Genomic DNA, 24,543 nt, shown 5'->3' on the forward strand with positions numbered 1-24,543 from the left:
GCTCCATAACGCGCGCACACAGCCTCAATTTACCTGCAGCTGCTGTTCAACACCCCACCCCACACCCAACAGGGCCACACAGCCCTGGCTCAATTCCCCCCACCCTGCAGCCCGAACCCACCCCTGGCTTAACCTTCCTTCCTCCCCCCCCCCCCCCCCCCACTGCCCCAACCCACCATCAGGCTTAACCTTCCCCACCTAACCCCAGGACTTACCTTTCAAAAGGAGCTCCAGGTGCTCCAGCTGTTTCCCTGGCAGCAGAACATACATTCCGCCCGGGAAAAGAGCTGCCCCGACAAACTTATGCAAAAAAAGAAACTTTCACAGCTGTTTGGAAAAAGGCTGCTGAACTCTTATATTCAAGTTCAACACATTAACACATGATTTGAACCGGGATGACAATTTTCTAGCTCATTATAAGGGCTCTTCTACATACTTTGCTTTATCTATTCTTGACTCCCCACATCTTTGCCCCATGCGCTCTGATTTTCTCACCTTGATGATAATTTTTCTCATTTGTCAAACTTGATTATTATTTTTGGTTCTCTGTGCCTTAAATATTGAGTCTGTTCTGGTATGGCTATGATCTGAAGAAGAGGGTCTGTCCCACGAAAGCCCACCCCCCCAAGTAAGTTATTTTGTTAGTCTTCAAAGGGCTACTGGACTGCTGTTTTGTTTCGATAATATATAGACTAGCACGGCTCTCTCTCTATTACTACTTTTCTGAATTCTGTTTTCCATTTCCTTCCCTATAATTTAGCTTCTCACTATCATTCTTCTCCCTTGTAAATTCTCTCATTGACTCCTCTTTGCCTCCTCAAACATTCACCAAGAGGGCTAGAAAATTGTCAATTATCTAATCACCACAAGACTGAAGTTACCACATAAAAAGACTGATCTCAAAAGATTTGCTGTTGTCCCTACATCACCAGCATCCACAAGCAACTAAAAAGCTTTCCCCCAGAGTTCCACATCAAAGGAGATACTGGGATTGTCAAAACTAAATTCATTTTAAAAAGTTTTCAATTTTAGTTAAAGTTACTAATTTCATTTACTAATACTGCTCACAATATTTTTCAATTGATAACATCCTCTCAGCCATGAGACAATCCTCTTCACTTTTTATAGTTAATAAATATGAAGAGTTAAACCAAATTCACTTGAAATAGTCCTATGAATTTGTTTGATTTCTTCATATGTAGTGGAGGAAAAAAAGACAACAAGAAGGATGTTTGCTGTGTCTTTCAATGTGGCTACATCTATTTCACTCCTGAACTATAAAGACCAAGCTTTCAACTATTAACACCTGGAAATATATAATATTAAAACGGACCATAACGGAGAGAAGAAAGGGGAGAGGATTCAAAAGAACCTTTCTGTAATTGACTTACACTCTGCTGCTCAAAGTTTTCCAGCAGTACCATTCTTGCAACAGCTGTATTTCATATTGGTACCCTCTGTAACATACAAACTCACAAGGAGCTGGACACAAGAACAAGCGCTGCTGTGTCCTAGGCATTTCTGCCCCTGAGATTAGAACCTGTAACAGTGGACCTTCTTGTAACTCCAAAGGGCATCCTGCTCTTTCAAAAAGTTCCATCCATATCACGTGGTAACAAAGGAGAAGAGGGCGTAGAAAGGACAAGAAGGAATGCTGCCCTCTGCTTCACTGAATGGTGATGGAAGCTATGAAGCACTTCCTCTTCTGCTCTCTTAACAGGGGGAAAAAATATGACTACAACCTTACCAGCACCCATCCATCAAAGACTAAGGCTGCACCCAGCCCTGACACTAGCCATGTTACAGCAACATAGCTACACTGGTGTAGAGCGCATATTGTAGCCACGGCCTATGGGGAATATACGTGAAAAACAACGTACCCCTTACAGAAACGCAAAGTTGCATGTCTACACAGCAGCTAAACACTTCCAGCTGGCTAGGCTTGCACTGTTCCACTGCTGTGTAGACTTACAAGCTCAGGATGGAGCCTGAGCCTTGGAATCCTCCCACCTCACAAGCCCCACAAACCCAAAACTGTTACTGAGTGTCCAGTAACAGGAGGAAGGGGGCTCAGCTCCCACCTCACGTGCCGATGAAAATTGTCTTGCATGAAATAACATATTTGCATGTATATAACATACACAAACCCGTAAAAGAACACTTCAATCTCCTTGGACACTCAGTAACAGATTTAAAAGCAGCAGCCCAACAAAAAAAATTTCAAAAATAAAAGAGAAATCTCTGAGCTGCAATTCATTTACAAATTTGACTCCATCAACCAAGGATTAAACAGAGACTGGGAGTGGCTGGCCCCTTACAAAAGCAGTTTATCTGCTCTGGATGGTCACACCTGCAAATCAGAATCTAACAATGGGCCATATCCCCCTAGCGTGCCCCCCCCCCCCCCACTGATCTGACTCCTCTCGATGTATGTTACTGATAATGGGCCATTTCCACCCTGAATAGACCTTGTCAACTCTGGCCCTCCCTTTTACTAGATTCCCCTCTCTAGATACTCCTCTGAACACCCGTGGTGCCCCCCCATGCATCTGATGAAGTGGGTATTTGCCCACAAAAGCTTATGCTCCAAAATATGTTAGTCTATAAGGTGCCACAAGACTTCTTGTTCTGCTGTTATCCTTGATAGACTGCCACACAAGACCATTGTAGCAAGACCCTGAGGAAAAAGCTATACTGATGACTTTAGAGTAAGGGTCAGCAACCCCTGGCACAGGTGCCTAGAGTTTCATGCAAGACAATTTTCATCAGCACATGAGGTGGGAGCTCAGCCCCATTCCTCCTCCCCCTTACAGCCAGCTTATTCAAAGCCATGCCACCTGTGGATTAACAAAAGACCAGCTAATGCCATCAACCACCACCTAAACAGTAAAGCTCTGCATCTTAATTTATTAGTGAAGCTGTTTTAAGTATGACTATTAGCGACTTTAAAAAAGCATCACCGGCACTCAGACCGTATACAGAGGATAAAAGGTCAAACTTTGGCACTCCACCTGGGAAAGTCTGACTCCTGCTTTAAAGATTTGATCCTGTAACAAACTGAGTAGACTGTTTAAATCGTACTTGTGTTCAATTAAACAAATGTATGTACAAAAGGAAGGATGTACATAACAGAGCAGCATAAAAGAAATGCTGACCCCATCATTAAATTTCTCCTCCTAACACAAGGAGTTGTGCAGTCTGATTAACAATTTAGGTCTAAGGGAATAAATGTATAACCGTACGTTTCTCAGAATACTTGAGTCTCCACTGCAATAGTCTGTACTGTTGTTTCATGGGAGGAGTTGATATAATCCAAGAAGAATAGTACATTTATTTATAACGGAGTAGTAAACAAAATCTAGTTAGAGATTATTAAATAGTAATTTTCCCTATTACAACAAAAGTATTAAATACATAAATTTCCAATATCTGTATTTGGTCACCGTTTTGAAGTGATTAAATAGACCATAATAAATGGAATCTGAAAAGCTCTCAAAATATTACTGAAGAATCCACTGATTTATCAATTTGTTGTATGCATGCTCAGTTCCACAGACACTGGGACAATTCCTCATGCCAGATACGTAAAGGGCTAGAATGGAAGTAGAGGGTTCTGCTACAGCAGAAGTAGAATGTAAACAGAGGGTTCACCATAATGCTGGCTTACGCAGTTAGCTAAGGATTCCCCCAACATGTGACACTGCTAATATTGCTGGCTTTATGTAATCCCTTACACTAGTAGTTGTAATGAGAGCACAGTGAGCTCCTGTATGACCATGGCACTGTTGCTCTCCAAAAGTTATTTAGTGCTCATAATTATCCCCCCAGGATTATTTTAGGGAGTAACAACTTGGAGAAGTGGTTTTCCCACTCAGTTGAAGAAAATTGTTGATAGCCATGACCCAGAGCTGTGAATGAGGAATCTGGAATGACAGATGGCTCTGGGCTGGGGCAGAAGGTGCTCAGGGTGCTAGGCCGAGGGTGCAAGCTTTGAGTGGAACTGGGGGGTTTGGGGTGCAAGAGGGGGTTTGGAAGGACTCAGGGCAAGGGACTGGGGCATGGGCTTACCTCCAGTAGCTCCCATTCCTTCCCTGGCACCACAGAACATAATGAATTTCATAAGCAGCCAGCAACAGGTCCAGCTCCTAAGGAAAGGGGCATAAGAGGCTCTGCGTGGCTCTCATCCTCAGGCACTGCCCCCCCCCCCCCGCATTGGCTGGGAACCAGCCAGTGGGAAAACAGAGCTTATTCTCAGCGCAAGAACAGCACACAGAGCCCCACAGCCCACCTGTGTAGGAGCCAGAGCTACTACTTGTCACTTCTGGGGCACAGAATGGTGTCAAAACAGGTACGGACTAGAGAGATTCTCAAAATGCAGAACACAACACAGTTTTAGATGGCCCATAGTCCCTGGTCAGAGCAGGGCAACCCAGGGCTTTACATTCTGAAACCCGAAGTCTGAAAACCACTGACTTAGGGAACATCAAGCCACTATTTCCTTCATCTACACAGAAGTTGAGCAAAGCTAGACCTAAAAATAGTATGCACAGTAGGTATACTTACAATCAAATACTATGCACAGCTGAATTTACATACTCTGCCCCCAACACGGCAAAGCTACTTCAGCTATCATTTAAAAATTTAATATTATATGAGTTCAGTTTCAAATTTCTTTCAGACACTGAGTTCAAATATGCTGTATGTAAATTTCAGAATTCCATAGAATACCCTCATGGCTTTTTCCTGATAAAAATTAAACTGTATAACCACTAGAGAACACATCCACCGACAAAGTCATTACTCACATTACAATGCCTGCAAAAACATGGCTACAGAGCTTACAATATACATGCATTAAAAAGTGAATCCATGCATAGCATGATTGAGGTAAGATCTGAAAGGGAACAATAATGGCTGACATCTGATTTAACTTTTTGACAGTTTACTATGAAAGTTGCACAATATCACACATTTTCTTACCTTATAAACAAGCATGATAGCCGTTAAAAGACCTGGCACAGGGCTTAAAACCTAACATGGTGCCACCAAAACAAAGATAAGACAACTTTATCAAGCAGCATGTAACAAGGTGTATGGTTTTACTGTCCTCAATATTATATTTATAACCCAGTAGATCCCACATTTGTTACCTTTAAGTACACTACAGAGCTTACCTTTCCTCTTAGGCTCTTGAGGAGGTGAAGAGGTGTGGGAGGGATTATTGTATTTAACTACATGGCTGTTGCCACAATTTTTTTATAAGACTCATAAGTGGTTGAAGTAAGAAGTTCTGTCTGAGGCCTGGTTTACACTAGGAAGTTTGGTGGAACTTAGCTCCATTTTCTAAGTCATCAGTCCATACTATAGAGTCCATTTCGCTGACTTTAAGGGCCTGTAAGGATGACTTTTATACTCCTGATTTTCACAAGACAATGCCAAAATCAACTAGCCTGGCTGACTTCAGGGTAGCGCAGATGGAATGTTATGATACTCAATGTTCTTGGCTTCCTGGAGTGTGACCACTCTGCCACCACTTGCAGCTCTGTTATTCTCCAGCAGTGCAAAAGAGTCACAACTATATTGCCGGCTTTTGGGGGGGCAGGGGGAGGTGGCACGCAATATGAGTCTGTGCTGGCAGTACAACAAAGCACCAAAAGAAACATGACATTATACCAAGATCTCACAGGACACGGTGAAAAAAGGATACACCAGGGACATCCAGCAGTGCCACACGAAAATAAAGGAGCTCAGGCACGCATACCGGAAGACAAAGGAACGAAATGGACATTCTGGGTCATTGCTGCAAACATGCTGCTGCTATGAGCACATGCTACATGGGACTTTAGGGGGCAGAGACAGTGCCCCAACAGTCCACTGATATCTCCCAAGAGATTTTTCATGCAGCCTCTGGCAAAAGCAGGGAAGACATGGAGGATGAAGAAGGGAAGGATGACGACAGTGGTCAGAAAGAGAACAGAGCAGCTGAACTCACCAATACCCAGGAACTCATTGTAACTTTGAATCTGACCAGCTCTTCGCAAGACATTTCACAGCCAGACCCTGACAGCAGGGAGGGCACATGTGGCAAGTCCTCATTTTTAATCATGCTACAAGAGAGCAAAAGCAATTGGGTGTGATCTGTGATAGGCACTGTAACCTATACAGCCTGGGTCCCTCAGAACAACTTGCTAATGTATCGGGGGATGGAGCACTCATCTTCCCCACACACCTCCATAAAGCTCTCAGACAAAGTACTCTTTATCCTTCTCATGAGTTTTAGGGAGGCTCATTCTGACCTCCACGATAGGACACCTTTCCACGCCAGAAGTTAAGTTATCTGGCATCACTGCACCACATAGCAATGCAGTACACCAAACAGCCTTCTGCCCACATTCAGTCAGCATCCATTCCTTATCAATGGTTGTTATTCTAAACAAGCTAGTATTTCTCATTGAAACCTAGAGATAGCATGGGAAGGAGAATTAAGCTACAATAGCACAGCCTGCTTTGATGTGCCTGGACCACATCCCTCCCCAGCCTCCTGGGGAACAGAAACTTTCCCAGCTAAGGGAGGGGAGGGAAGCATGCAGCAACTGCAAGAGGTACACTGCCATGCATTGCCTCCTGGGGGAAAGGAAGCTTTCAGCAAAGTGGGCAGGGGAAACATAGGGTTACCACCCATGTCACAGCTACAAAAGCCACTATCCCCTCTTCTCAACCACCAACCTCACTAGCAGCTTGCACAGGTGCAGAAACTGCTTTTGGAATTACAGGCTTGAAAGCCTGCACCAATCTGCAGTACTATGACTAGAAGTGAACTGAGTTAAACAGGTCCCTTAAGATCTTGATGTACCTGCTGCACTGAGGACACTTAAAAGTAAAAACATCTGTCCTTTTGCATAACACATACCTATTGTTTTCCAGAGGCTCTTATGAAATTCTTTTTTGTGTTGTAAAGCTTCTCATCGACAGTAAATTTCTCCCCCTAATGTCTGGCCTTCACTTGTTCTGTTACAACGTGCTGGACGCTCAACTCCCTGCTCAAGCTGTGACATTGCCACAGATGTGCTCCCAGAACACTTGCAAGCCACCACCCAAACAGGGCACTGTTAAATGCATGGACAATAACCCCACTGGAGCAGAGGAGGGTGCTCATGGAACATAAAGTTCAGACGCAGGAGATGATGTTGTAGCTGATGAGGCAGCAGATAGAGCTCCTGAGGTGCTTAGTACAAGAACACAGAGCACCACTGCAGCCCATGATCAACCACATTCCCTCCTCACCACAATCCCTATCATCCGCCCATCAGCCCCCCAAAATGCAGGGGGAGTCAAAAGCAGTCTTGCATTTCACTCTCAGGGGCCCTTCTCAAAACAGAAGGCTGACATTCCCCACCCCTTGTGATGGCAAAGTGAGCATGATCACCCACCCCCAAAACCTCTGCCATGAACACCTTTACTGTCCCATGACTAAAAAGGATTAAGCTCATAAAAAACAATGTCTTTATTGCTCACATTGCATGGGGGAGGGGAAATTTAAACAGGTCAGCACATATCACTGAGGGCACACCTCCTTAACAGCAATAGATGTGACAGACTTGTCATTGCCTGGTCATTTATAAAGCTGTTTTTTCAAACACTGTGCACTCCTTATTGCACTGGGGAGTACATTCAAATTTGAGGTTGAAAGATGGCCTTCTTTCAAAATAACCCACAGAGCATCTGCACACAGTCAGCAATCTTTCGAAATTCACTGTCTATGTCCTGAGACGCTAACGGGTATGCACTCAACTGACTACGTGCCAGTGTAGACATGAACCCTCAACTTTGCAAAACTGATCTTAAAAATTCAACCTAATTTTGTAGTGTAGGTGTACCCCAAGAGTCTCTTGTTATTTTGATGAGTTGAAGTTTTGGAGGAGTGTCCAGAAATTGTGACAGGCATTTGTTATCTTCCTTTTACAATTCTAAATAAATAAAATCACAAAGAATGCTATATACTTGACAGCATAAAAAAGTGTTTCACCAGTACAACCTTTTTTATTTTTTTGGTCAGAATCATTTACCATAAAATTTTGGGTGGGGCACTTTCTCAAAATGGACACATGTTCAACCTTACAAGAACTTGAAATATTAAGGAGTCAGAGAGATGAAGTATCAAGATTTTTAGACTTGTACAGGCAACAATATTTGCTACACATTACCAAAATACACAAACAGTGACCAACACTGATGTGCTCTCATGCTCTTCCAGTATTCGCCTGGACAATGTTTTTGCAAGTGAGATTAGTTGTACTTTTTATGTAGCAGCTTTCCTAACAAAGTCGTTTTAACTGGCAGTTAGAATAAATATCTTATTGGGTTTATTTTCTTCTATAAGACTAAAATCAGCTTACTAACAGCCTTAGATTTCAGACTTTGTTAGTATAACAGTAATCTTTTTCCTGCATATTGAACAGGAAAAACACTTCAGTGCACACTCCCTGACAACTATGTACAGCACTTGGATCCCTTCCAACCACATGACTTATGGCTCTTTGTTGGGTCTTTAAATAATTTTGCTTCACAGCACAACTATTACTGAAAACACAGCTGAACTTTTCTCAGAATCCTATGGTTGCCAACAGTATTATTAGCCAGATAAGAAAGAAACCATTGGAGTTTTGGGGTTTCTAAAGATAACTTTAAAAAGGTAACTCACCTAAGGGCTGTTACTTCAACTTAAAAGTTGGAAAAAGTAACAAATGTTTTCCACACAAGTTAAAAGTACAAATTAAAATCTTTTGACTATAAAGAAAACTCAAAGTTTAAAATAGGACCTGGTATTACAGACATTCACAAGGCCACCACCAGCGTTTGTGGTTCCAGAAAACCTGATTTTCCACTGATTTCTTTCTACGTTGTTGCAGTAAGTGAAGAACCTTACAGAAAACCAACAGAGGATTGGTCTGACACTTGAGGAAGTGCTCTCTCAAACACAAATAAAATGGAAAAAGTCTGTAGAAATTCCTGCTCCTCCCCTCCAGTCTTCCCTTTATTAATCTTCACTGGTATCGATACCAATATTAGGTAAAGAAATAAATAAATCACACAAGCTTTAATTTTAAGTAATTAGTACACTTTAATGGCTTGCATGAAAGTTTCCAGAGGAAACAAACATATGGGTGTTCAAATGTCAGATTTCAGAATGGAATGGTGACCTATATTTACTGTGAGTGAAAAGTCATCCCTTCAGGCAGAGAAACCAAGAAGTGTGCAGCTCAGATTCCTCAGGTTCATCTATCTGAAAAGGATAATGATTACTTCAAGTTCTGTTAAACACAACTTCCATTTTAAGCAGCTGTTTCTCCCCTTCCTCTCTCCTGTGGGGAGGGAAGGATTTAAATATAAGCTTACAGGGGAGATAGTAAAACAGCCTGGAAACCAAATTGTACGAGACTCAATTACCACCATGTGTTTTGACATACAGGTGTTTGTTCTCGGAAAACAATTTGTTAAAGTTTATGGGTATGGTAGGGAAAAGTCACCAATAGTAAATATGTATGCGCCAAAAAGATGTCAGCTTGAAAGTCCTGTCCTCTAACTACAACACAGATATATCAAGGGCAACAGCCTCATAACTTCTTTGGCAGCCACAGAAGAGAGGCTATTTAATGCCAGTTAGTTCCATGATGGGACACGCTTCCAATAAGAACTGAATGGATATTAAAAGCATTTCTCATAAGCCACATAACAGTTATCAGATAATTTTTGTCACTACCAGCTCAGGCTGGACTTTAACTTGCAATCGAAAAGTAAAAAGCTCAGAATCTCATCACCATTACCTGAGCTCCAGTTCATATTAAGTATCAGAGAGGTATCCGTGTTAGTCAGGAGCTTCGAGAACAAGAAGTCTTGTGGCACCTTACAGACTAACAGATATTTTGGAGCATAAGCTTTTGCGGACAAAGACCCGCTTCATCAGATGCATGAGTGGGGGGGGGGGTTCAGAGAGGTATTTAAAGAGTGGGGTCCCAGTAAGAGGGAGGGCCAGAGCTGACCAAGTCTATTCAGCAAGGTGGAAATGGCCCAATATCAACAGTACTTATCAAAAGAGGAAAAAACAAGTCAGATCAGGCAGGGGGATGGTGAGCCTTTGTCAGAGTCTAATGGGCAGCTATTAGCACCCAAAGCAAAGAAGCTGTCTCTGTAAGCTGTGAGCTACTCCCAGTCTCTGTTTAATCCATGGTTAATGGAGTCAAATTTGCAAATAAATTTCAGCTCAGAGATTTCTCTATTTGATTTTTAAAATTTTTTTTGTTTCAGAACTGTCACCCTTAAATCTGCCTCTGAATGTCCAGGGAGATTGAAGTGTTCCCCCACGGGCTTCTGTACATTACCATTCCTAATGTCTGATTTATGTCCATTTATTCTTTAACATTAATTATTCTTAATAATTAATTAAGTTACCACAGCCCATCAGAAAAGATGAAGCACCCCATGTTTTACAATCAAATTCATATGAAATTACTGTAGACTTTAATGCAGAAAATGACAAGGGGAAGACAGTATACTACAAATGATCTCTAATAGGACAAAAAAGTATTTGAGGAATATATATTCGGATAATTTTACTGTTCAAGAGTAATGTGAGAATAAAGAATTAAAGAACCAAATCTGAGTAATGAAAGAAGACCAAACACACAGCAAACTAACAAATGAACAATAAGGAAAACTCCTACCCATAAGCTAGCAAAGATGTGTTACATGTGGTCCAAACTTCTTTTAAAACTAATACTAGTTGGTATAACAAATAGTGAGTTACACAGAAAAAATTTCAACAGGTTCCAATGTGCTAAAAAAAGCTTTTCTAACCACCTTAAAAAAAATTGTTCTTAATACACTGGCACAAACGTAAGAAATTAAGTATCCCTTCTTTACCACTGATAAATCGAAATTTGAAACTGAAATATGAAAGGCACTAGTAGTCCTCAAGAGATCTAACATTTCTGAAATACTTAAAGCTAAATTTGTCTTCCTTATGTCTCCAACTATGGATTAGAGAAGTGGCATGGGGCATAGGTCACCACACAACGATCAGTCTGGGGGCTAATCACTTAAGCAGGAATATCAGCATCCTGTAAGTGTTAATGATTTTATATTGAAATTCAATTGACTTCATTCCCCCATAATGGAAAGCCACAACACTTCTGTGATAACAAATAGAAAAGTTAGTTATATGGACATTTTAAAGTTAATTATATGGACCTATATCTGTCCTTTTGAATTAGTTGTTTTTAATAGCTTACCCTTACCAATTTGAAAACAAAAGTTCTTGAATTGTTGATCTAAATGAAAAAGCAGTTTTAAAATAAAAATTCCTTTTGTTTAAATCAACTTAGGCATGCCATGCATGCACACACGCCCACACAGCCCATCAATCTGGTATGGAAGAGATCTGGATGCTGTTTCAGCTAACTGGCACTACAGTAAGTAGAGAGCGCCTGTAATATACACCCACATGCAAACTTGCACCAAAACACTAAGGCTGCTGCCACGCTAGCCCCTCCGAAACTATGGTAATATAGGACTTTGGAATACGCTCACGAGGCACTTCCAGGAATATGCAGTGCCTCATTAGCATAATGGCAGTCACAAATGCTTTGAGACTGCCAGTTTTGAAACACCAGCCACCCATGTAGCCAGGGGCCTGTCAAAATGACCTCTCCCCTCCCCCATTTTGAAAGCCCCTTCTTCCCATTTGGTTTTGGGAAAGGGCTTTCAAAATCAGGGGGAGGGTAGTTTCAAAAGGCCACTGGCTACATGAGTGGTGTGCTTTTCCAAACCAGCACTTTCGAAGCGCATGTGGCTGCCATTAAGCTAATAAGGCACTGCATATTCACAGTAGCACTTCATTAGCATACTCCAAAGTGCCACATTACCACAGCCCCTCTAAAAGGAGGAGCTAGTGTGGCCACAGCCTAAATGTTGCCACTAGTTTGGTTTAGTAAAATTCAAGTATTTCAGAACAAGCATGCACCAAAAACACCAGGTGTGAACTTAAAACCCATTTCAGCATGTTTGTGAAAAATCTGAGGGCCTTACCCATGAAAACTCAGGACCTAATAAATGTGTTAAGTCTCTAAGGTGCTACATGACTGCTTGTTGTTTCTGGAGCTAGACTAACACAGCTACCCGGACAGAAAAAAAGCAGCAGAAATGTAGCACTTTAAAGACTAGCAAAATGATTTATTTGGTGACGAACTTTTGTGGGACACACAAAGAAGTGTTGCTTTGTTTTGCTGGAGTACAGACTAACACGGCTACCTCTCTGCTACTATACAGCTACCCTGATGAGACTATTTCCCTGGTCCTATGGCTCTGACCCTCAACTATCAAAGTGTTTTGTAAACTTTCTGAGACCATGGAACACTAAATATTTATGTGCAGAAAACCTATGAATATTTTCTTTAAAAATATTCTTGTCAAAAAAAATCCCCCAAAACCAAAAAACACATCAAACAAATATCTACAGCAAAAATTTAATCAGGGATCATAGTAACATTGTATCTGGTTTTAATTACAGAAAATAAATACATGCTCCACAAGCCATTGCTAATTGTTAAGCTATCACCGCACACCTGAAAGTTGTTCACAGAACACCAGTTTTCCACAGAACATAGTTTGTGAAAACACTAGTCTAGTATCCTTGCACAGTAGCAACTGCATTATCCTCCAGGCATTTGTTTGTTATCAAGTACACACATGGACTTGATACAAAAAGCTAAGGTGTACTACAATTTTGTTCTTATTCAAGAAATAAACAAATATGCTTTAATTGGAAGTTTAACAAATATATTAAAAAGTTACTACACTAAATACTTCCATATCCAGCATTTTAACCATAAGTAAATTTTAATTATGTTTCCCATAAGTATAGTATATTGAAAGTAAATACAAATACAGCACTTACAGTGTAAGTTTACAGCATACAATATTGCTGTTGTGGGTAAATAGAGTGCTCTTAATACCTAATCTTGTTTTTGTTTAGTGTTATGCATTGCTAGGTGTATCTCTCTATTATCCAGAATATTTAAATATCTGGCAACCTCCCAGTCTCAGGGCTGCCTGATATGAAAGTTTACTGTAAATACCAAACAAATACAAAGCATATGTAGTGTAAGCTACACTGGTGTACATAAATTTAAAAAAAAAAAAAAAAAAAACCTCTTCGGATGCATTTTAAATCATTGCACTTAAGCCTGAAATTTAATGTTGATAAAAACCAACAGAGTCCTGTGGCACCTTATAGACCAACAGGACTTCTTGTTTTTGAAGATACAGATGAACTCAGCTACCCTCTGAATGTTTACATACTAGTCTTTAAAGTGCTACATGACTAGCAATTGTTTTGTTAGTATACGAACTAATACAGCTCCTTCTCTGTTACTAAACTTTGTATGTGACTAAATTATTTTTGGACATTTTGAACTTTTAACTGCGTTTTCAAGACAATTAAATATCCTAATATATGCAAATTAATCCGGTTAACTTCAGTTTACATTTAATTTTCATCATATCTTCTAGTATTAAGTACTTCTAATGCTCACCTTTTACATAGCAAAGAAGAAACCCTGCCACATTAATGCCTCTTCCTGAAAAGGAGCACTCCTAGGTACATGTGCTTACTGAAAAGTGACATCAGACCGAAACCAAATAGTTTCACTTGAGAGCAAACATTTCAAAACAACATTCGTCAACACATCAAAGAAATCGTTCTAATGACTCCACGAGTCAGAGTCTGGGATCACTTGGAGCTGAAATGAGTGAGCTTTTCAACACTGAAACACTTTTAAATCGCCCCTTTAATTTCAGGCGCAAAAAGAAATAACCTGTTGAATGTTCCGAGCTCCTCCTCTTTCCCCCGGGAAAACGAAGCGACTGCAGACAGAGATCAGAGTACACACCCCGCGCCGGGCACCTGCACTTTAAACACCCACAGATCAGGTGGAGGAGTTTCTCAAGGGCTGTCACAGCCCCGAATACATTGGCCATAAGTCAGCCGCAACTTCCTCCAGCTGAGTCAGAGGCGGTGGCTGAGGAATCCTGTATTGCGGGCGCTCAGTCTAGCGAAGTCGGGTTTTTCCTGCGCGTCCCGCCCGTCCGGGCAGCTCTCCTCGGAGCCCAACACCCAGCCAACCCGCGTCCCACCCCGCTCAGAGCCCCGCGCCCGAGGCCCCCTCCTCTGGGGCTCAACAGTTGCTTCAACATTTTTACCGCCCCCCCTCAGCAGCCGGCGTGGTGAGAAGGGCCCTCCCCTGAGGGAGCGACCCTCCGAGCCGCTGTGGAGCCAGCTCGCGTTGCTCTGCCGGCCCGGCAGGGCTGCCGTCGCCAACACCCCACAGCCCCCAGGCCGGCGCGGCGCTCTCCGCGTGTCGGCCACCCAACAGGTGGGGGAGGCTGGTGGGAGAACCCACCAAAGGCCAGGGTGCGGGGCTCCGAGCTGCCTGCGGCTCCCCCGCCACGCCGGCTGGGGCATCGGCCGGCAGGAGCAAGCGGCTGCTCCGTGCCCGCCTCCCGGGATAACCAGGACCCCACGAGCCGGCAGTCCCCCGCAAGCGGCTGGGGAGCGCCAGGCACACGGGCGGGCAGCGGCCAACGGGCGGACAACAGCCGCGTGGGCTTCCCCCCCCCGCGCAGAGGCGCCGGCCTTGGCGCCCGGGCCCCCCCCCCCCGAAGCTAGCGGGTGGCTGCGGGGCTCGGGGAGTCTCTTACCCTGGAGGACGCCGCCGCGGCTCTGGCAGACATTTTGTTTCCTCCTTTCCCCAGAGGAGTGCGAGTCTGGCTCCAGCCAGGGAGAGCGGAGTCCCCACCTCCTCCCGCGGCTCCCTCGGCCGCCCGAATAAACACGGCCCGGCCCGGCCGCGGGGGAGGGGAGAGCGGAGCAGCAGCAAGTTTGATAAAAGTCCAGCACCTCAGTGGCCAGGAACTGGGGGTGGCTGCCCTGGCCCGAGCTCGGCGGCGCGCCGGCTCTGTGCGGGGGGTGGGGAGCTAATGCCCTTCCCCACTGGCTCCCCCTACAATGGCAGGTCCGCTCCCAGCAGCAGCTACATGCCTTTCTCGCCAAGCAACCGCTGACATGTCTGACTGCCGGGACTGCCCATTCGCCCGCCTCCCTGGAGGGGGGAGCTCGCGCCTCAGCCCCGCTCCTCGGACGCTCCCTCCCCCCCAGGCCACAGGGCACCGCGCAGGAGTGCAAAGCCGGGGCCCTGACGCTGAGCACCCCTCTTCCCCGCCTTGGCCCTGGGCAGGAGTCGGCCTGGCACCACTTCGCAGCCCCCGCTCCTCTCCCCATTCTTGCCAGCGCGTTGGTTCGGGCTGCAGACACTGGTGACTGGGGCAAAGAGTTCCCCAGACCACACAAGCCTATCAGGGGCCAGGGGAATGTTTGAAAGGCTCGGGAGAGAGCGGGCCGGGGATGGAGTTCATTGTAGAGAGAATAAAACAGGGCCAAGTGAGCACAAAGCAAGAGGTCCCCCGCGGCCCCCTCAGGGTGGAGTCAGCCGCACAGGAGTTTTGGAAACATTACGGGAAGTTCAAAACAGAACAGGTTAAAAGCGCTGTTATTTGGCATTGCATGCCACTAAGCCTGCTGTAAGAGCTGGAAAGGGAAAAATATGCAGGCTTACTTAAAAAAGATGTCTGACACTTGTATCATTCCATTTTATGTAAACTGTACTCTGATATGATTTTGCTAGGGTGGTTACTTCACTTTTCAACTAGTAGAGAGATGTAAAGACGACAAACAGACCCTTCCATCCATCAAAGTCATTTCCCCAGGGAAAGTGAGTGACAAACGGATTTTAAGCATTTCCACATCCAAGTGGCAGTATTTTACCTGCACAATGCACCCGTTTGGCTAGGTATAGGCGACTACACTGGTTCAAAGAAGTAGAGAATATAGGCAATACACTGAAAAAAGAAATAATTTCAGGTAACAATTTAGGAGTCAAAGCCAGAATTCAACATGGAGAGCCAGATTCTCAGCTGTGCTCAAGGTGCGCTGGGCATAGTTCTGTTGAGGGAGGCCATTGTGACTCTCCTCCCTGATCCCGGGAAAGCTCTGGACCAGCACATTCCCTAGCATAGATTAGGGCAGCCACCAGGCTGTTCTGTGCTGTACTGGCTGCTACTAGCCACCTTCATGAGCTCTTCTGGTACTTGGAGACTACTTGGTCACATAGATGTCACAAAAAAAGATCCCACAAAACTGAATGATTGATCAACAAAATAACAAATGAAATTTAAGGTGGATAAATGTAAACTAATGCACACTGGAAAAAATAAGCCCAACTTTACATACAATATGATGGGGCCTATTTTAGCTACAACTAATCAGGAAAGAGATCTTGAGTGATCATAGATAGTTCTCTGAAAACATCCACACAGTGTGCAGCGGCAGTCAGAAAAATAAATAGGATGTTAGAATCATTTAAAAACAGATAGGGCTTGTCTCCATTATCACCTTCCTTCCAAGGAAGGATGGTAATTAGGGTGTTGAGAGTTTACTAATGAAGTGCTGCCGTAGATAGGCAGCACTTTATTAAGCAAATTCCCCCCTGTGGCAACTTCGAAGTTTTAAACTTTATTTTTTGTTTACTTTTAAACTTCAAAGTACCGGCACGCATCTAGCTGTGGCTCACCCACCTGCACTTCGAAGTGCCAGGGCAACTTCTAAGTCCCTTTACTCCTCAAAAGTTTAAAACTTCGAAGTTGCTGGGGGGAGGAATTTTCTTAATGAAGTGCTGCCTATGCACAGCAGCACTTCATTAGTAAACTCTCAACAACCTAATTACCATCCTTCCTTGAAAGGAAGGTGGTAGTGTAGACAAGCCCATAGAGAATAAACTGGAGAATATCTTACTGCCCTTACATAAAACCATGGTACACCACCACCTTGCATGTTGCATCCAGATGTGGGCTCCTCATTTCAAAAAAGACATATTGGCATTAGAAAAGGTTCAGAAAAGGGGAACTAAAATTATTAGGGTTTTGAAACAGGTCCCATATGAAGAAAGAGTAAAGAGACTAGGACTTTTCTATTTAGAAAGGAGGAGACTAAGGGGGGTATATGGTAGAGGTATGTAAAATCATGAGAGGTGTGAAGAAAGTGAACAAGGAAAAATTATTTAGTTGTTTGCAAAATATAAGAACTAAGGAACACCAAGTGAAATTAATGGATAGCACGTTTAAAATAAAAGGAAGTTCTTCTTCACATAGCTCACAGTCATCCTGTGGAACTCATTGCCAGAGGAAGCTGTGAAGGCTAGGACTACAACAGGATTTAAAACAGGGCTAGATAAATTCGTGGAGGTTAGGTCCATTAATGGCTATTAGCGAGGATGGGCGAGGAACTGTGTCCCTAGCCTCTGTTTGTCAGAGGCTAGAGATGGATGGCAGAGAGAGATCGCTTGATATTTACCTGTTCAGTTCACTCTCTCTGGGGCACTTAATATTGGCCACTGTTGGCAGACAGGATACTGGGCTAGGTGGACCTTTGGTTTTACCCAGTATGGCCATTCTTATGATCTTACGTTCATGCTATTTTTTCCAGTCTTCCCAGTCTCCCCTGTATTGAAGTGCAGGAATTCTCCACTGGCCAGGTTGGCTGACTTTAGAAGAGCATTGCACAAGGACAGAAGTACAAATCTCCAATTAGGATGTTTTTACTAATTACTTGAAATAATTGTGAGCTTTGCTTTTTATTTCTTTTGATACACTTATGCTGTAGTTAAGAAAAAAGGTCATGTTTTATAGCCACATATTCAATCTACAGTGTCTACAAGCACACACAGAGAAGGGCAGGAAGGAAAGGGTGTGAACACAACAGGAAAGAACCGGAAAACTGTAAAGTGTGGAAAAGCAGGCAGAGAAACTCAGTAAGGGAATAAAAGAGAGTGGCCCAAAGAGGGGAATACAATCCTTGAGATTCAAGGGGAAATAAAGAATTGGATGGAAAGAGAGAGTAAAAAGTTGAAAACAGGACAAGAGTGGGAGAAAAAGGGACCCATGGAGTTAAAATGAGCCAATGGCAAAAAGAGTTCTAGGTAGGGGTAGAGAGAGAGAGAGAAATTAGGTGAATTGCTGAGATAGAGCAGGAGAATGAAATGGGGCAGAGCTGGGGTGGGGGTGGGGATAATATGAAAAAAGAAGCATTACTGTTAGTGTTAGGCATTCAGATACTGCAAAACACCGGGGGACAGAGTTGGAAGAGAGGCAGATAAACATAAGAAACTATCAAGCAAAGAGAACAGAATGAACAGGAAGCTATAGTTACTTTTTCTTATTCTATAGGAAGAATGGATACCAAAATGTTACAAATTCATACAGAATGTTTTATTGTACTCATCACGAGATCTAAGGGACAGGATTCTCTAGGATATGTAGGAGTTTGAAAGACTGGGTATGCACAAGAGCTGATTTCAGTATTCCTGCCATTCTGCAACAGAAGAGCCAGGAATGGTGGCTGTAAATAAACTTTATGGGACCACAGGAAACCTGGCTACATCCATGATAAATGATCATCAGGGTAACTAAAATCATGTCAGATTATGGAGATTCTGGTGTAATCACATTCCTAAACTGGAAATTACCAAATACATGAAAATACACAACTAGGGAATTTAGCCTCCCTCACAAAATTAGTACAGGTTGAATCTCTCTCATCCAGCACTCTTGGGACCTGACTAGTCCCGAACAAGAGAATTTGCTGGTCCACAGGAGGTCAATATTTTCTAGCACATTACCAATACTTGCACTTTTACTTGGCTCTTGTAAGATATTTAGTAGTAAACTGCAGCTAAATAACAGCACAGAACACTGAGAGCCAGGACTGGCGGCTGGAAACAAACTTTATGAGACCATGGGAAATCTGGCAACATGCTCATAAGTAATCATCTGGCTAACTAAAATCATGTTGGATTATGAATGTTGCCAGACAAGAGAGTTCTGCATTAGAGAGCTTCAAACGTAATTGCATTAATAAATGAAGAAATGCTGGGGTTTTTTAGCTGTCTCCCCTTTACTACCACATTCTAAAAAACATTGTTCACACCCCTGAAATATCATGAGAGCTGGCAATACTGCATGCATGCAGAGTTTGTTGACCTTAGTAGAATTATGAGAGCATGTAAGAGTCCACCTGAGCAATCTAGCTGCATAATTAGAATCTTTATTTTCCCTTCAGCTAGTAGTAATGGGGCCTGCTCCCACATTCTTTTCAGAGGATAAAAAAGTCAACAGTCTCCTTACTTTGGCTCAGTAAGGACTACAGGACTGTGTTCCATCCTCCTTATTCATAAAAAAATTAAAAGTATACAACTGTTCCTTTCTGTTGGCAGATATTTGGATTTCTTTTGAACTTGAGTAATACAGTTAAAAAAATCATCTTTTATAGTTCGGCTAGTAACAATTCCTAAGAAATTCATGCCAAGATTAATACAATTTTTAACTTAAAGAACAAACATGTACAATCACACGTGTGGATTCTTAACTGTAATTTATGGTACGTACACAATGTGCACTAAGACGACAGGAAATCTGTTTCTGTAATTTCTCATGATTTAACTTTTCTGATTGCTTTATTCTGAGAAAGAAAGGAAACTGGAGAACCACAACCACTGTACAGATAACTTCCTTTGTGGGTTTTTGGTGTCTGTGGCCCAAAAAGGAAATGATTTTACAGAAGTTCTTTCAAAGCTTCCAGATAGGGCAAATTTCACTCCTTTGTGTTTTCTGCTGTAACAAATTAGGTCTTGCAAAAGATAAAATGAGAGAGAGAATGAGAAAAAGTGGGTGTGCGGGTGTGTGTGGGGTGTTGGTATCAGAATTCCCTCAAATTTTTTTCCATACAGGAGCAGACTACACTTTGTTATGTGCACCAATGCATATGGGGATGTGCACCACCAACAGAAATATCTGCCAGCTATGGGCGCTGTGGGCATTCTTCTAATTAGCTGGACAACATTTGAATCTCTTTTGGATGGTTTCCCAAGCACTCACTTTACAGAAAACACTGGGGTTATATGTGTAATCAATCACATTTTTGTGACAATTGCCCAAAAATCAGTATTTTCAGAAACTGAGGTGGATCAGGCAAAACAGAAAACCACAAGAAAAAGACGAACAACAGGTACAGTAATTAATAAGCTTCCTCATCACTAAGTTAGAAGGTGGTTAGTGGAATCAATAGGACCATCCATGTGATTAACTTTAGTCATATGCTTAAGAACCTTACTGAACTGAGTCCTTAGGAAATAAAGTTCATGTCATATTGATATCTAATGTGTACTATTTTTTAAAAAATTTCCTGATCTATACTCATGTATTTCCATGCCTGATGAAAAAAGCTGCATACAGCTTTAGTCTCCACCCCAGAAGCACCAGAGAAGACATAACAATGTTCTGAGTGTTTTGCTATCACACAATCTTTTAAAAATCCACCCCCCTCTCCCATTAATAGAACTACAACGCCAGGGCACTGTTGAAAACACATCATGGCTAATCTATGCTACTCTTATATAATGATCCAGCATGTAAAGTTTCTCTCATTGAATACCAAAATGCCAGATATGCTTACCTTGTATTGTTCTATTTGTTTTTATTTGACTTATTAGATGGAAGAGGGAAGGTAAAAGTAATAAGAGACAACTGTGAAATTTAATAGGGCCTATGTTTACTCCTTGTGTAGCTCCATCCACATCAGTGATGTAAAACCAGAAATTGATCTGGCAAAAAGGAATGAAAACATGTTCTAGCCTTGAAATATTGTTACTAATCGTGTTGTGTTTTATTCACTGCTGAATTCGAAGCATTCTCACAGAACCACATACATGGTATGTGGATAGCACTTCTTTCCTATGTATTCTTATTCTGACAGAAGATAAGAACTGAAGATAAGAACCCAACATAAGAAAAGTTTGTCTTCACATAAAACTGCTCACTGTTATCAGAACATCCATCTAAAGATCTTTTTCTCCTTCAAGATACAAACTTTTTGGAAAGGCAGCCCAGAGTTGGTCCCTTTTTAAATATTAGCAAAATCATTTAATTCGTTTTTATAATCATTAATATATTGACAGTCAATATTTTTCAGAAATGACTGCACACTATTAAATGGTCAAATTGCTTTCTGAAAGCCAAGCCAAAAATCCTCAAATATCCACAAAAATAAAGCTGTGTGTGCTTTGCAAGGGTGTGGTTTTCCTGTTCCTGAACTCTTTTGAAACTTGAATTTGTTTCTCTGAATGCTGTTGTAATCCAAAAGAAACAGTTGTGACTGATATTTTTGATGGGAAGGATATATACTTTGAACAGTAAAACATACCAATTGTTATACTGGTAATAAACATGACCAGAAAAATACCCTAAAAACATGAGCTCTTGTTTCCTAATACTTTTTCTTATAAAAATTTAATTGCCTAATTATGAGAGTTTAGAAATCTAAATATCCAATATTTTTGGTTTTTTTTCTCCAGATTTCTCCCCTTTTTAATTATTTTCTCTTTCTTTTTTCTCACAGTTTTTTTACTCAGTTTTATCCCCAGAAATGCACATCCATACCTCATGGTAGAGAGTTTAACAGCAACACTTAATGGAGTGGGACTGGGTATAGCCAAGACTTTCACTGTGAGCCCTTTCAGTTTATATCTATGCTTCTAAACCACCTTTAATGCATACCAGCTAGAGAGGTGTCTGGTACCTTGTGATATTACATATTTTTATTTCAGCTAAGTAAGTCAAAAATACAACTGGAACATTTAGCTGTCTGGGGGAACGTGCATTTTATGTCACCTTCCTAGGTGACTGGTATAATGCTAATAATATTCATCTTTAAAAACATATTAAATGAATACAATTCATGACAAGTTATGAAAATAAGTTAGACATTCTTCATTTCATATAACTGTTTCAGAATACAATGTGCAACAGGAGAGCTGGATAGAAATTTCTTATGGGAAGAGGCTGTAGAGAAAGACATATCATATGTTAGCTTTCATAGCACTTAAGGTGGTCAAGAATTGATACAGTAGAACCCTGAGAAATATGCACTCATGTTGTGCGTATCTCATGTTAACACAACTCTGAGTGGCGGGGAGCTGGCCCCTGGCTGTCCGCCACTCAGGGGAGCCGAGAAAGAGACCAGTGCAGCAGCACTGGTCACTTTTCTGGCTCCTGCGCATTGCGGGCAGCCTGGATTGAGGCACCAGCTCTCCGCCATTCACAAGAGCGGGGAAACTGACCAGCACTGCTGTGCTGCTCAGTTTCCCTGCTCCTGTCAGCTTGACTCTTGGCTGCTGCTGCTAAAAGGAGCAACTGCTACCACTGATTCGAGTGGGGATACCTCTCCTGTAAGCAGCAGGCAGCCCTGAGCCAGGCTCTTGGCTGCCCGCCACTCACAGGAGACAGGAAACGCAAAAGCGCTGTAAACTGTACACTGTTACACTGGTCAGTTTCCTGGCTCCCCCAAGTTACATGAAATTTGACTTACACAGGTTGTTCAAGAACGCAACCTCCACATAGGTTGGGTGTCTACTGTATACTGTAAAATAATGAAACTTCTACTGCAATATCATACACTAGGTACTGGCCAATAATACAGCACTGCTAGTCTAAACGTATTTTTTGTTTCCAACACAGAGGATTTGGATATGAGAAGTACAGGAAAACAATTACAAGGCCACTTTTCTGAACTTCTTGGCAGACACACAGTTAGTCCAGGGAACAGGGACCCTAGAGTCAGAGCTGCTTACAAAGATGACAGCATTCACGAACTGAAAACAGAGCAAGCCACTGAAATTGAAACCAGGCTCACAGTAATACAGCACATAAGTTTTCCATTGGACTAGGCTTCCGTCAATTCACATTGAATCCTTATGCACCCAACAGAAAACATTTTCAATCTTGAAAAGCTTGGAATAGTCCAGTGCCCACTGAAACCAAGATAAATATGTCCATTGATTTACTTGGTGTTTACTTTTGTGCACTTGGTAAATAGAGTTTTACATGTGTGAACTGCTGTGGAGGTTAGGTATTCTAAGACCCCAAATCATGGAAGGCACTAATTAACATTTTCCATGCACATCCATTTGCTAGGTTGGTGGCTCCCAGAGGACCCACACCACATCTCTAAATCTACTGGTCTTAAAATATGAAGTAGTGAGGGTCCTCTCCTGCAGACTGTAAATGGTTCAGGGGAGACAAAGTATGTCATACAAAGACCACTGAAGACATCTGCACTACACTTGCTATTCCCCCGAAAGTTATACAACCATGCACATGCATCATAGACCTCCTTTGCTGTGTATTTTATCAGCTTAAAAGTCCATAGAACACTGACTGAATAGGCTGCAAAAAACAGTTCTTATTAGCACACTCAAAGCATTCTCTTCAATGAGGGCTATTTCCATAACAATTGTAATGTTTTACCACAGCCATTTTGGAAGTAGAGTTGTTAGAAAAATTAACCTTTCTTAATTGTATAAAAAGTGGATATTTCTCATATTTTTCATATATTTTTCCTTTTTTGTTAAGAAATATTTAATAAAAAATTTAGCTCAAGTTTTAAAAGAAAAACATGTTCATGCAAAGAGTAATCCCGAAAACTTTTTAGATTAACATGTGAGCCCTTCATAACTGTAAATGTGATTAAAGCACAAAACTAGAATACAAATGGTTACACAGGCTGAACCTCTCTACTCCGGAAGTCTCCCATCCAGCAACATCCATAATCCAGCATGATTTTAGTTAGCAGATGAATACTTATCATGAGTGTGGTCAAGTTTCCTGCAATCCCATAAAGTTTGTTTACAGTCACCAGTCCTGGCTCTCAGTGTTTTGCGTAGTTATTTAGCTGTAATTTACCCCAAAAGGTCTTCTAAGGCTGTGGCCACACAAGTCCCCTCCTATTTGGTTTTAGGAAGAAGCTTTCGAAGGTAGAGGGGGTCCTTTCGAAAGGCCCCCCCCGTCTACACAGGCAGCGTGTGTTCCGAAAGCAGCACTTTCTAATCACGCATTGCTGCCATTATGCTAATGAGGTGCTGGATATTCATGCCAGCGCCTCATTAGTATTTTCCAAAATCTCTCATTAACATGCCCCCTCCAAAAGGAGGGGCCCAGTGCGGCCACAGCCTAAGAGTCCATTAAACAGTGGAAGTGTTGACGATGTGCTAGACATTATCAACCATGATCCAGCAAATTCCCTTGGTCAGCAGTGGTCATGTCCCAAGGGTGCCAGACTAGACAGGTTCAACCTGTACAATCTTCTTCATAGTCGTTGTTGCTGTGCCTGCTGATACTGAATAAAATATTCACTTAGCTGATGATTTGGAATTCTACATAACCAAATCTGTTTGCTCCAATGGCACTATTTCAAAATAGCACTCTGAGCCTGGAAATGCTAGTTCAAAAAAGCTGGGTGCTATTTCAAAATGCATTTTGCATATGGTTGTGTTATTTCAAAATTAAGATATATCTTATTTCAAAATACGGCTGTTGTGTAGAAGT

The 24,543-nt window shown here is 42.2% G+C and overlaps 1 protein-coding gene across 4 annotated transcripts in view; it reads right to left on the reverse strand.

The window, feature by feature from the left end:
- TJP1 (tight junction protein 1) overlaps nt 1–15,091 on the reverse strand; it is a 148,084-nt gene extending 132,993 nt beyond the window's left edge. For 2 of the 4 annotated variants that reach the window (XM_075007346.1, XM_075007345.1), the window contains exon 1: nt 14,755–15,091. In XM_075007346.1, coding sequence (XP_074863447.1) covers nt 14,755–14,787 — 33 coding nt within the window. In that variant the 5' untranslated portion in view covers nt 14,788–15,091. The remainder of the gene's footprint in view (nt 1–14,754) is intronic. The other 2 variants (XM_075007348.1, XM_075007344.1) reach the window with 1 other exon arrangement.
- Nucleotides 15,092–24,543: the final 9,452 nt, after the last annotated feature.

The sequence above is a fragment of the Carettochelys insculpta genome, chromosome 12, assembly GCF_033958435.1.
Source record: "Carettochelys insculpta isolate YL-2023 chromosome 12, ASM3395843v1, whole genome shotgun sequence".
Lineage (NCBI taxonomy): Eukaryota > Metazoa > Chordata > Testudines > Carettochelyidae > Carettochelys > Carettochelys insculpta.